The 14,279-nt window shown below is 42.7% G+C and overlaps 2 protein-coding genes across 26 annotated transcripts in view; one reads left to right on the forward strand and one right to left on the reverse strand.

The window, feature by feature from the left end:
* LOC310755273 (uncharacterized protein) overlaps positions 1 to 14,279 on the forward strand; it is a 37,936-nt gene that overhangs the window by 1,743 nt on the left and 21,914 nt on the right. For 13 of the 19 annotated variants that reach the window (XR_014544252.1, XR_014544253.1, XR_014544254.1 and 10 more), the window contains exon 2: positions 1,186 to 1,243. Coding sequence is in view for 1 of the 19 variants with exons in the window: in XM_083597821.1 (XP_083453947.1) it covers positions 1,186 to 1,243; positions 4,551 to 4,631 (139 nt within the window). In the remaining 18 variants the exon portion in view is untranslated. Of the gene's footprint in view, positions 1 to 1,185; positions 1,244 to 4,550; positions 4,632 to 14,279 lie in introns of all 19 variants that reach the window. The other 6 variants (XR_014544247.1, XR_014544248.1, XR_014544249.1 and 3 more) reach the window with 1 other exon arrangement.
* The window catches only part of BRD4 (bromodomain containing 4), a 75,479-nt gene continuing 67,163 nt past the window's right edge, over positions 5,964 to 14,279 (reverse strand). For all 7 annotated transcript variants that reach the window (XM_083597669.1, XM_083597665.1, XM_083597671.1 and 4 more), the window contains exons 16-21: positions 14,030 to 14,142; positions 13,689 to 13,845; positions 13,401 to 13,528; positions 13,007 to 13,218; positions 12,409 to 12,667; positions 5,964 to 10,836 (exon numbers count right to left, since the gene is read on the reverse strand). In XM_083597669.1, coding sequence (XP_083453795.1) covers positions 10,768 to 10,836; positions 12,409 to 12,667; positions 13,007 to 13,218; positions 13,401 to 13,528; positions 13,689 to 13,845; positions 14,030 to 14,142 — 938 coding nt within the window. In that variant the 3' untranslated portion in view covers positions 5,964 to 10,767. The remainder of the gene's footprint in view (positions 10,837 to 12,408; positions 12,668 to 13,006; positions 13,219 to 13,400; positions 13,529 to 13,688; positions 13,846 to 14,029; positions 14,143 to 14,279) is intronic.

Here is a 14,279-nt window from a genome sequence, read left to right on the forward strand (position 1 = left end):
TTATCAAGGTCATGGTAGCTACCTTCAGTCTACCTCTGAATACTAGTTCCTTGATAACAGCAGCAGAGTTCTGTCATGGTCATGCTGTGCTTGTGGCCTTTTCAAGAGTTAAGTTCAGCAATGATAGCTGGTGAAAATATCAGGATGCACATCCTCATTCTCAGGACGCATTAAGCGTCACATGCTAAAATGGGTGGAGGAAACGGAATCCTCTGCTTAGCTCATATGTAAATAGTATTGCTTGTTAGATAAGTTGATTTGGACATCACCAGCTCATGAAGGTTGTGAAATTGCCCATAAACGAGTCCTGCTATGTGGTATGCATGTAATCCCAAAAAACAATTTTACTCGGAAGGGAGAAATCTGAAAATATATATAACAAATTATTGAATTAAAAACAGAAGCAAAAATGTCAAGAGCCAGCACTAACAATATATTAAAGAGAAAAAGAATACAAAACTTAATGTTTAAAAAGGAATGTTTTCAAGCTATTCCCCCCAAACACACATTGCTTCCCCAGATTTCCTGTTGTAAAAAAAGAGCAAGGGACAAAGCTGAGTTATTGCTTCCCCTCCCCAAGGTGCTTTCAGCTATACATCATTGGTGAACAGAAAGCTTTTAAAATTTGAATTCCATCCTTGTACATGGCAGAAACCAGTGTTTTACATCTGGCTCTGGCCTCAATACCATCAGAAACCACAGGGCTTCACTCACTGCACCTCCCTGGTATAAGAACTATTTGTTTCAATGATTGGTACCAACCGCACCATAATTATCCAACTAAATGGGTGGCATTAAGTGAACCCTTACATTACCGAGCTATCTTGGGGACTGAAATTCATCAGAAAATGGGGACTCCCTCTTTTAGTGGCATGTTCCTGCAAAAGTGGGTGGGCAGCTAGGTATACTTGCCCTGGGACTCGGAGGACTAAGTTGGCGGGAGGGGGCCTCCATGGACCGGCTGCTTTTTTGTTTGAGTTTATAACTTTATTCTGACAAGACACTTCCCAGGCTTCAGACAAGCTCTGCATGGGCCTGCCACTGGGGTATCACAATTGTTCAAATACTTGCAACATGTTGTAGAAAGTAGACATTTGATAAATGTCTAACTCAGAAGTTAAGTTGCAGGCCTAGGCCATCCTGCTGCTTATATGCCTGACCTTACCTATTTGTGTCACCCTTCAGATGACAGCTTCAGATGTCAGTTTCCCCAGGAGAATACTCAGCTCCCAGTGCAAAACAGGTAAGAAACACAAGACTGCGCAGTTGTGTTAGGGATACGTGCAGCTCTAGGAATAGTCCTAGGTGTCACCATTAAAACCAGCTCTTCAGCACTTTGGACAATTCAGTAATAAAACAAAGTTGCTTATTATATCTGCAACAAAATGTTGCAGTATGGAGTGCTGTCTTCCAGGGTACGCTTATCCATCATCCCTCCATGTGTTCTTATTCCCAAACTTAAAACAGCATTCTGTGGCCACTGAGCGTGCTCAATCTCATTGAACTGTGTTTCCACCCACATCCCACATGTCTCTTGTACTTCCTCCATGCCAGCTGATACCTTCCCTGGTGTGCACGAATGAACACAAATGTGCCATCTATAGGCTTAAGATGAATGTTGCTGCTAGTGTGGCTAAGAACATGTCACTCGCGTTATTAGCAGCTATAATGAATGTATCCTAAATTAAGGATTACAGACTTATTGGCAATACAGTGGTATCTCAGGTTAAGTACTTAATTCGTTCTGGAGGTCCGTTCTTAACCTGAAACTGTTCTTAACCTGAAGCACCACTTTAGCTAATGGGGACTCCTGCTGCCGCTGGAGCCCGATTTCTGTTCTTATCCTGAAGCACTATTTCTGGCTTAGCGGAGTGTGTAACCTGAAGCGTATGTAACCTGAAGCATATGTAACCCGAGGTACCACTGTAATTACTTGTGGTACATGGGAACATTTCCAGAGCTTGCCATTACTAGGAACGGGTATATAATACCAGGGCTTTTTTTAAAGCTGGAACTCAGCAGAACCTCTTAGGTGCATTCTGGCAGCCTTTCAGCTCAACAAATTTGGGTGGGTGCTCAGCAAGTTTCACCACCTCTTTCTAGAAACGCCCCCCCCACTACTATATGCAAACCGATACTGATGTGCATCTGATATGAATAATAATTACTGTTATAAATAACAAGCTATGGCCTCTTAAACTATGTGTGTGGGGTTATTGGTTTTGTTTGTTATTATGGTATGCATTTCTGTGGTTTTATATTGTAAACTGCCCTGTGATCTTCAAATGGATGTTATAGAAATTTAACAATACCCTCTAGTAAGGGAGCCTGTCAATAACCCATTTGATTATATGAGGTATAATCATTCCACCACTATGAACAGAATTGTATCATTGTGTGTACCCTATGGTAATAATAATGAAAATTGGTATTAAGTGTGTGTGTGTGTGTGTGTGTGTGTGTGTGTGTAAATCAGCTCATGTGTTTGTTTCAATGTCAGCTTTAATTTCCCACCCCTGTCAGAAGAGTTTTGAAGTATGTTCACCTTCCAGGATTGAGGAGAGGTACCCCGTCTGCTGTCATACATAAACCCATAAAAAGCAAGCTCATCGGGATACTGGGACTTACTCTGCCGCACAAGCAAGGTCTGGTGGAGTGGGGAATCAGCAATTGCAGCAGAAGCTCACCTAGGGTAGGCAACCACGCCCTCTCCCTTCTAGGGGAAAGGCAGGGTGGTGCTTTGCTCTTCCCCCTCAGCAACACCAACTGTCTTCACAGATCGTGAAGAAATTGGCAGTAGCGGGCAGCCATGGGAATAGCACTCCACTGCAGCTGCTGCCAGTATTGTGGGCTGCTGCCTGTACTACATACAAAACTATTTGTAGTAAAAAGCATGACTTAATCCAGTAGTCTGTTGTAAAGTGGGACTAAGAGCAGAATTTTTTCCAATTTGTAATGCTTCCCTTGAAAGTGGGGTCATCTGATCAAAATGCCCTTTAAAACTGCGAATTGGGGAGATCACACAGAACAGAGACTTGAATGTTTTATAGTTCTTCCTTCTACTAGTGGTTTTGTAGGCACCTGCACACTGAGCAACACTGATTCCCCACTTTATATTCTGGCCATGCAACCCTATTACTATTGCTGATATTTGATGTAATCAGTCACATAGCAGCCTCAAGCGGTTGTCACATCACTACTGTTTTTATAATTTCTGTAGCAATGGAGTGCCCATCATGATACTTCATCTTTGCCAAAATACCAGCTGTTCTAGGGTTTTAAACTTTGAGCAGAATGCAGGAGTGTATCTCCTGGCAGGGGCAGGTTGTACGGAACATGTTACAGCCCTTTCGAGTATTTCCACTTGTTCCTCAGTGATTTCTGGATACAATTCAACTCAAGATGCTAGTTTGGGTTGCAAAGCCCTTTGACGGTGTACGCCTCTTAAAAGATGCTGGTGGTTTTAACACTCAGCTGATACCAGCCTGCTTGAGATTACCATCTGTGTACGCTCTCAATGGCAACTTCTGCAATTGCAGGACTTCCTTCCCCTGAAGACTCGGCAGCATCTGAGGATGTTTCAGGATTGTTGCAAACCGTTTTTATTTGGACTGGTTGTAAGCAGCTATGGTTAGGGAGGTAGGATGATGGGTTATATAAAACAATAATAAAAAAACTTACTAGTTGGGTTTTTTTTACAAAAGTTCACTCAAAGTGAATTAACAACAGCGAATGAATGAATGAATGAATAACATACATTAAAACTAGCATAAAATGAAATAGAGAAAAAAATCAAAATCATATTTAAAGGCAGGACACAATTCACTCACTCAAGGAGGCAGGTAGATTATGGGGGTTATGGCACACTGCTGACCTTATAACATCCTCTGGACCCTTGCCCCTCTTGGCTGATAAAAGCTAGCAGGGAGGTGATTAATGCCTCCTTGTGAGAGGGGGTGGTCCCTGCCTGCTTGAAGGAGGTAGTAGTAAAAGCACTCCTCAAGAAACCCTCCTTCAGTTCAGAAAATCTAACAACTACCAGCCAGTTGCTAACTTCCCTTTCATGAGCAAGGTTCTTGAGTGGGTGGTTGCGGATCATACTCAGGTGCTCTTGGAGGAAACTTGATTTTCTAGATCCGTTTCAAGGAGGGTTTAGGCCAAAGATTGGCACAGACACTGCTTTGGTTGCCCAGTTTGAGGATCTCTTGTCAGGAGACGGGAAATGTGTCCCTGTTAATTCTCTTCAACTTCTCAGCAGCTTTCAATACCATCAACCATGGCATCCTTCTGGAGCGGCTGTCCAAATTAAGGATGGGTGGCACTGTTTTGCAGTGGTTCCAGTCCTACTTGGATGGACATTTCCGGAGGATAATGCTTGAGTGTGGTTTTTTTGCACCATGGAGCCTTCAGTGTGGGGTTCCTCAGGATTTGCTTTTACCCCCTATGCTTAACATTTACATGAAACTGCTGAGTGGGGTTATGCAGAAGTTTGGAGTATGTTGTCAGCAATATGCTGACAACTCAGCTCTACTTTTCCTTTACATCTACAGGTATGGCAGTGGATGTGCTGGAATGTTGTCTTGCCTTGGTAATTAACTGGATGAGAACTAACAAATTGCAGTTCAATCCAGGTAAGACTGAAGCGGTTCTTTAGACTGGGTGGATGGGAGGTTGTCTGCTGTTGATGGGGTTACACTCCCTCTGAACGAGCAGGTATGTAGCTTGGGGGGTGGGTACTTCTTGATCCTTTGCTGTCACTTGAGGCTGAAGTGGCCTCAGTGGCATGGGGTGCTTTTCATCAGCTTCAGCTGGTAGCCCAGCTGGGCCCCTATCTGGGCAGGGATAGCCTAACTTCTGTGGTCTACTTCTAGGTTAGATTACTGACATGCGTTATATGTAGGGCTGCCTTTGAAGTCAGTTTGGAAACTTCAGTTGGTGCAGAATTCAGTGGCCAGGTTGCTCATGGGGCCAAGCCAGTTTGAGTATATTACACCGATCCTGACCTGACTTCACTAGCTGCCAATTAGCTTCCAGGCCCAATTCAAAGTGCTGGTTTTGACCTATAAAGCCTTTAATGGCTCAGGACTGCAATATCTCAAGGATCACCTCTCGCCATATGAATTGACCTGGAAACTGCAGTCATCATATGAGCCCTTCTTCATGCGCTTCCTCCATGAAAGGGTGGCAACAACAGAAGGAGCATTTTCTGCAGTGGATCTCCATTTGTGGTGTGCTCTCTCCAGGAAGGTCCAGCTGGCGCCGTCATTATCCACCTTTAGCTGCCTAGCGAATACATTCCTCTTCAACCAGGCCTTGGGCTAATAGACATCCTATACCCTTTAAAATGTGTTGGGCAGGAGGAACAGAGGTTACTGGTGTTTTGGTTTTGTGCTTATTTTTATTATATATTTTGTGCTTTAATCTTGTATTTTTATGCTGTGAACAGCCCTGAGATCTATACAAATTTAATATAAATAAATAAACAAAACATCCTGTTTCTAGTACTGTCTGGCAGCTTTGGATTTTGACTGTGGTCTCCTATTTTAATGGGTTGCAGTCCTGATATTTCAACATTTGGTATGGGGCAGACTTAAATTTTTTAAAATAAGCATTTATATACCATCAACTTATAAAAAACAATAAAATAATTAAAACATCATGAAATTATAAAATTATTAAATACAGAACAAATTAGTTTATTCATCAGAGCATATATAGGTTGCAGTGCTGATATTTCAGCATTTGGTACGGGGTAGATTTGAAATATTATTAGAAAACTAATTGCAGTGGCAATTTCTGTACTGGGGAGGGCTTTCAGAGAACTGAGCTTGTACAACATGCAACTGAAATTTGAACTGTGAGGGAAACCAGTTGATGAGCTGGGACCCAACATTCAGTGTAGCCTTTGCCAAGTCTTCCTGTACAAGAGCAAAAGATCAAAGAAAAAAAGTGTACTTCATATCTTCAGTACAAATGTTTATTTTTTGCAATGAGAACTGCACAAAAAACCTTTAGTATATAAGTGAAAATTCTATGAATTCCCTTCTACAAATGTCTAACGTGTTTAATACAAGTTTCAAATTCACTGACATAATTATTTGCCAAGCGTTCCGTGCATTAAGTACAGTGGGATTGTACATTTCTCTTATTCATTTGTACAAGACTGAAGAAGGGGAAAAAATAAACAAGATTACATCATTTAGGCTAGACTCCTACATCTAATGTCTGTAATTGTTAAAATCATACATGGGGTTGGGGGAAGAAAGGGAAATTAAATATGTCTCAGTCTGAATGACAACCAAATTATAAACACAAACATTTTGTAAAAACAGAAAAATAAAACACAAGAATAGCAAAAAATACCTTTGGCAGAAAAAAAAGAATCATGTCCCAACTAACGATATCACCCTATGTTCATCATTCAGAAATGTGTAAAAATAAAATACCAAGTACAGCTTTTAAAAAATTAAAGTAGATAGGTGCAAGCCTGTAAACATTTCAAGAAGTTTGCAAAAGATAGAAAGGAGGGGAGGAGAGTGAGGAAGAAGAACGAGACAGCTGAGTAAGCCACCAATCTAAAAAACTCTATCACTACTTGGAACTCTCAACTACCGACAAGGTTTGGCAAATGTCAAATGCAAAAAGAGGGGTTAACATTAAAAAAGGACTAACCTCACTACTGACTAGATACAAGGGGTGTTGTTCTTTGCATACATATAAATTATATATTTTTAAAATTTTACAGCCGAGGGTGCTCTCTTGGTAGAAGTTCCAGCATCTCCATTTTGTTATGCCTTTATTTTTGTCAGTATGGTGCGATTTTATTATGTACAATTGTGATGAGCTCATGTGTGACCAACTCTTACAGTGGATGTGAGCTCATCTGTGATCAACTCTTACAGCGGATGTGCACTAAAAGTACCCCAAAAACCCTGAGCTTAAAATTAAAGGAGGGAGATGATCATCCAAAGTGCTTCGTAAAAAGGGCAAGTGGGGGTGGGGGAGACATGGGGGCAAGGAATACTGTGAGAAAGGACTGGCAATGGAAATGAAAAGATCAGAACAACGTTCAGAAGGGAAGCCAAAGTTCCTACTTCCCCATCAAAGATCTGCACAAAAAGAGCCAAGAAGAGAAGATTAAGGCCAGTTAATGAACTTGTGGTAAATAGGACGCGCCAGTGGCACAGGGAAGAGGAGGGGATGCAAGGGGCTCTTTCTACTTAATTCTGAGCCGTAGCCACAGTAACATGAGCCCCCTTTCCCTGACAATTTCTGGGATACAATTTAAAACCAAGGGCTAATCCATCAATTAAACCTTCACAAAGAATCTGCGTGAGTGAGAGATTCAACATCTCGTTCATTCTGAAGTAATAATGCTCACACGCCAGCAGTTAAAGGGTGGAAGCTAGTTTTGTGTACAATCCAGCGTACTGTGACTACCTTTATGTTGGTCCAAAAAATGAACAGTTACACGTTCCCAAGCATACAGTGACCCCCCCAGGCCAGTGCACAGTCCTCAGAAACCCAGCATCCTTTGGACTACACAGTTGCATTTTAAAGCTAAGGGCAATTATTGGCCAGAAGTCTAGCCCACTCCTAATACAGATCTGCTGGGCTTAGAGATGGAAGTGCAAACACCCCCTTGGCCTTCTCAAGACTGGCAACTACCAGAAGGAAGGAGAACACAGACAACATTTTGCTTGCTTTAAGCAACTCATGGTGGCAGAAAGCTTGACCAACACCTACTTGCACATCCTTTCAGCAAGGTAATACTCAAATAGCCTTCACAGAGGCTATCTTGGGAGCATCTCTTCTTTAGACACCCCTTCACTCCCTCAAAGTACCCAACTGTCTGGTACTCTACACAGAAAAGCTTGGAGATCTTCTAATGATGTAGAGTTAAAAAGGCACCTTTAGGTAAAAATTCAGTGTGAAGACCAACAGCTCACAAGAATACCAAAGAATCACTGGCCCCTAAATTCAGTCTGTTCCCTTCAGTACATGGCTACTGCTCCATGCACCTCTGACAACTAAGGGCATAGAGATTTAATTGCTCATTGAAAGGCCAAGTCCAAAGTTAGGCTGGGAATGGGTGACACATGGTCTGCCATGCCATCTGACAGTGGCAGCCTATAGCCTGGTATTGGAGCTGTGCAGCAGGCCGCAATACACACCTGTTGCAAAAAGACCTGAGATTGATGCTGAAAAGGACCAAAAGATGCAAGGGCAATACTAATCAGAGGCAGTTGAGAGCTACCTTAGGTATCGCCTTTCCCACTCCTCCCAATACACTATGGAAAATCACATGAGGAGTAAGGGTAGTACAGTCTTTTCCAGGTCTGGAGACATGAAGGTAGCCCAGCATAAGTTGCTACCTATATTTATATCATTTTGGACACCACCCTTTTCACAACATACATATTATATAATACAAGGCTGAGTTTATCTCCCATTTGGCCAGTTATAATCTAGTTGGGCAATGCATCTCATATGAGTGAAGAGATGATGGCAAATTATGCAAACTGTCTTTCAAAACTTCTGTCATATGGGAAAATAGGGATGTCTTTGGCTGAACGCGCAGAAGTGAGGTTGGTTTGAGGTGTTCACGCAAAGTGATAGCATCCTCTACAGCAGCTAGCCAGGGAGGGCCTGAGCTGCCAGGAATAAGTACACTGAATAACAGTGTTCAATAGCCCAACCCCACTGACCCAGACTCAGGACAGTTTCTGTCAGAACAGTCACATTTTGTCAAGAGAGGTATCAACACAAGCTCTACACTGTCAAATACTGGGGCCAGGAGTTCCTCCAAGAACACTTGTTTGGAGGAAGAGTACAGAAAGGTGAACTATCTATTCCTTCCTCTCCTTTCACTGGATCCTCAAGGGGTCAGCTGCAGCCAGTCCAAATGCACCAAACCTAAGCACTTTTCAGGCAGCCAAATTTAAAAGAAAGTATTTCCCTGACAACATGGGACTTGTCCAAGGCTTGGAGGACCAATGTCCATAAGCAGACAAACCTTGCCTCTTTCTCATTGCAACTGAAGTGGGCCAATTTTCACTGCTAGAAGCTACATCATACATTTGCTAAGATTTGTCCACTGCAGGAAGAGGAAGTAACTGAGAGCAATCCCTGCATGGTCTTTTCCAACTTTTGGTTTAGTTCTACAGCATGAAACCAGCCATGGGGTAAGATGCCTTCTGGGAAAGTCTCTTCTGAGAAGGCACCAACTGCTTGATACTTTGTCTTCCTACAGTTTGTATGGAATTCTGTTGCTTCAGGATTGCTCCCAGGGAAAGCTTTTCCCAGGTTTGTGACAAGACAGAAACCCTGCTAATTGTGGCCGGAGAATTCCCTTCTCTGCTGGAGCAAGACAGGTGAGAGGGCAAGCTGTCCTTTTGCAGCTTTACCCCCTTAAGTAATTTCATCACAAGCAGGATTTAAAAGAAATGTCAGTACGACACCAACTTTAAAAAAAAAGAGATGAGTTTATTCCATGATCAGTACAGACCAAATGCATATTCACCGTATTAAAGTAAAACCAATTAATTACTCCAGAGATTGGCCAATACTGACACACCAGTATTGTACTGTATAGTGGGTATTTATGGCACATAAACTTGGAACAATTCAAAGAGTAAAATGGAAAAAAAACACACTAAAGGTGCTGGGAAAACGATCACTGCTAGTGTGTGAGAGAATCCAACTGAAGGCAAGAGGAGCAGGCCTTCCTGCTGATCCAAGTCCACTCCCACTCCCTCCTTGGAGCTGCTCCTTTGCTGTATAAAAACTAATTTAACAGACTCCATTACATTTAAAACCCAAAATGTATCTTTCTGGTATTACAGTTAAAAATATAGATGAAAAGTTTGGAACTGAGCAAAATATAAGCAGTGTCTTTACAGAGTTTGGTGGGCTCACCAATAAAACTCAAACAAATATATGCCAACTATATTCACTATACAATACAGCCACAGTCAAACACTATTGACAGGGTGGGAGATACCCCTGGTGCTAATGTTTTCCCCACTCCAATCCATAATGAAGAGACAAGAATACCCACTCAAGAGCTGAGCAGTGCCAATTTGTCTGGAGGAAAATAAACAGATTGAAAGAAACTGACTTTGGTTGGTAGTCTAGCTCAGATTCCTGGACCTCCACACAATGCTAAAAACAGAAACCTCACTCAAATCGCCAGGTACACTTGACACCTCCGCTAAATTATTCCCTTTTTCACAAGCGAACACTTACAGAGAATGGCTCCCAGCTACAGGCTTGTGGGAAGTTTAGTTAAAGGCAAAGCCAGTGATGACAGGACTCGGAAACAGCTTGTATGTCTTCTTGTACACAGCCTCTCAATGCAGAGTGTCTTGTGCTGCCAGCACACAGCATTGTAGAGTCAAAGACATTCTGTAACTCAGAACTCTTTAAGAATAGAAAAGGGGTGAACAGCATTAAGTCCTGGATATACTGCAAGTAAGTTTGGCATAGAGAATATCAAGTGATCAGGGGCACCCTTCCCAGTAACTGCATGTCCACCGACTCAAACCTAGTACAGAGTTGGCTTGTCTTGGTCTTTCTTTCTTCAGTGAGGCGGGGTGGGGAAGAAAATCACATTGTAAGGCAGACTCTGCTGATCCTTCTGAGGCCGCATCTGTCACACATGCAGAAAGGCTGCAGGAATGCTCTCCTCCCAGCCGCCAACAACACTATGGAGAGTCAAAGATTTGCCAGGAAATTAAGGAGTCAGGCAAAGAAAACCAGGCGCTATTAGAAAAGATTCTCTTCAAATATTGCCAACAAATCACTCTGGAAATTCATGTCGATAGTAGCTGCCATCTGGAAAAGAAGAGAGAAGGCAACAGTCACCCAGGTTTGCAGGAAAGGTTATATTCCAATAGCCATCCAGTAGAAAAGGGGGCTTTCTGCTGCAGAACCCACCAGGCAGTGGCAATCACTGGCCTGCTTGGCCAGGCACACTGTCTCTTCCATAAAGGGGCAGGCTGAGTTCTTGACTCCAGAAAACCTAGTGAATAGCACTGTATGTTTGGCAGCTCTAAGGAAATCATGCCAGACAACATTAAAAGGGCTCAGGCAGATGGTGCTTTCTTTTCTGTTATCTATTACACCACTGCCTTATAAAAGAAACAGGATAGAGTGACAGTGTCAGGGAACATGATGCTGAGAAATGTGTGTTTATATGGGAGAGGGAGAGGGAGAGGGAGAGAGAGAATGAAGGATGCGAAAGTGGGACAAGAAGGAAGTATAATTTAACTTCAAAGTAGACACCTATGGCTTGGCCCTAAGAAGAGCAAGTTGTGTGTATGAAAGGTTAGGTGGAATAAAGGCCTCCCTTGTGTTGAAGACAAATCTTATTAAACCTCAGTGGCCTGGTTCACACATAACACCAAGCCATAGTTTGGTTAGTCTAACTATAGCTTGAATATACAAACCCAAACCACAAGGTGGTACTCAACTAGGTTTTACTCTGAGTAGACTCACTAAAATTAATTAACATGGCTAAATTAGGCCTATTAATTTCAATGGGTCTACTTTGAGAAAAACCTAATGCCACCCACAGTGTGAAACCATAAGTTGTTGTTGGCTTATGAACATGTCTTGTTTTAACTACAGATAGGGGTTATGTCCAAACCCAACAACCCTGCTTAGCTCTGGTTTGTTAGGCCACTGCACTCCAGATGCTCATCAAGCTACAAAGGCAGAAGGCAAGAGTGGCGTTTAGAAAATAAACCAAGCTTTCAAGAAACAAGACATGTCTTGTTTTTTCGTCTGTGAGATAACTCAGCATTTGTTGAAGCCATTACTAAAAACCATGATTTAGCATTATGTGCATATGGAGCAATGACCATGTGTGGACAGTATCTGTACACTTGTAGAATGCAGACTCTGGGAACTTCCATGAAAAGGGTATATTAAAAAGGTCAGTAAGAAACAGAGAAAAGAAAAATGTAGAAATTTAGAGAGAGGGAAATCTGAGAGCTTTGTCAATGAATATGGAACTTAACTATTTCTAGGAGGGGACCCCCCCCCCGGGCTATGCATTCTGTTTCACAAATGTTTTCTTTGCCTAAAGGAAATAATATTTCCTTTCTTCAATCTTTTTTAGGATCCAAACATTTTCTGTTTCATAATTTAATTACTGATTTACAGTCACAACCCTAAACATGTTTACTTTACTCAGAAGTTCCACAACTCAGTGGGACTTAACACATAGGTACATGTACACAGGATTGTAGGCTTAACGTGAGAATCCTGTGAAAAAGACTGAGGATCTCTGGCACGTAGTGAGCAAATTAAAAATTATACCAGCAAAGTGAGCCTCTGTTGTTTAGCTTGTTGTCGAAATAGCTCCTTATTCAAACCCCAATAATCCCTTTCTCCCTCACTTACTGCCTCCCTGCGCCTTCGTTCCTGCTCTCGTTTTCTGAGCATCTCTCTCTGTTGGTCCAGCATGGACTGAGAAGCCTGCGGCTGAGAGCTCTGTGCTTGGGGAGCAGAGGCTGCTGCTGACACTTGCTGCTGCTGTTGCTGTTGTTGCTGCTGTGGTGGTGGTGGTGGTTGATGATGCTGTGGTGGCTGCTCCTGGCGCCGTCGGACTTCTTCATGAACTCGACGAGCTTGCTCCAGAGTATCCTCCTCTTCACGACTCCTGCCCAAGACCAAAAGTACCATTAAAACCATAGGCTACTCTTTGCATCTTTTCCTTAGCATCTTGGAAGGTACTAACAGTGTCCAGGAATAACATGCTGATTTGAAGGCACTGCTCGACAGCTTGTTAACCGTGAAAATACAAAACAATGGGGGTATAGGATTTCTGCTATAGCTTGACTTCAACCTACCTAACAGCAGGTTGGCATAGCAAAAACAAGTCCTAGCACACCTATGCCAAATTACAGCACCCATGATCATAAAATTATATGAACACAATGAAGCATGTGCTTGCTCCTTACTTGCAGGTGAATGGATTAGCAGTACAGGCTCCTCTCACCTCATTCTCTCTTGCTCCCGTCTCTGCCGCTCCTTCTCCTTTTCTGCTTGTTCTGCCTGAGCCTTCAAAGCCTTCTCACGCTCCTCCTTTTCCCGGGCTGCCCTCTTGAAGTGCTCAAAGCTGTCGCTGCTGGATTTCACTGTAGAGGATGGTGCAGTGGGGTGCTTCTGCACTAAGCTTGCCCAGGAGCCCATATTCTTTAATTTCAAATCCTGAGGAGGAAAAAGAAGAAGTACATTACAGCTTATAACTATAATTCTCTGTTCCACTAAGAAACAATGCCTAGCAGGAGTGTCAGCAATTCAGCCCAGATCGCTAAAATCACATTTTCCAAGGATAGTTATAATAGTCTTGATTCACTTTTAGAGACACTTGCTGATAATGGGACTGTTACCTTTTTAGGGGCAACTGGTGTTTTTGGTTCCTGCTTCAGTCTCTCTTTGTCCTGGACTCCAGGTGGTGGATTTTGCTCTGGGGGTCTTATAACAGGCCGCCCACTGTCCACTGGCTTCATCTCTGTTCCTGAAACAACAATAATCACTGTAAAAACCTGTTCCTGTTGGTTGGCACTATAGAAGGATTGATCATGGATCAATATGAGAAATTTAGCCTTTCCTCTTTTATGTGGACAAATCTACAATGAAACATCACACTAGATAAACAGATTTCAATTGTCACTCACGTTGTTGGATATGTGTAGGTGGCTTTATGCTCTCTGGGTGTTTGGGAGGATCCTGCCGCAAGGCTGGGCTGAAAGTCTCATTTCGGATGACTGGGGATTGCATCTTTTCTTCTTTTACCATAGGCTGTGACTGAACCACAGATGCGGCTCTCAGTTCCTGTCACAGCAGGACAAACGCATGTCAATCACAATTTCCTAACGTAGCTTTCCCTGTGTAAGCCCACCCCATCTTGCACTACAAGTGTTTGGCAAATACCTGTTTTCTCACCTTGATAACGTTTTCAAGGTTCATGTGCAAACTGAATTCTGGAAAGTCCTTTACATTCACACTATGTCTTTACCTGTTTTTTTGGCTGGACATTTGGTTGCGGTGGAGACTGATGTTGCAGCCCCTGGAACTGTGGCATCTGTGGGGAATGCATCATGAGAGGAGAAGGTGCTTCTCTCAAATGACCTGTAACAATTCAGCACCAGTCCGTCAGCTTCTTATCACAGTTCAGTCAGAGCCATTAACCGAAAGTTCTGAGATAATGGGCCAATGATCTGCAGTAGAAGTTCTGACCAGAACGTGTTACAACTGGGGTTGGGGAA

Source organism: Podarcis filfolensis, assembly GCF_964270895.1.
Source record: "Podarcis filfolensis genome assembly, chromosome: 2".
Lineage (NCBI taxonomy): Eukaryota > Metazoa > Chordata > Lepidosauria > Squamata > Lacertidae > Podarcis > Podarcis filfolensis.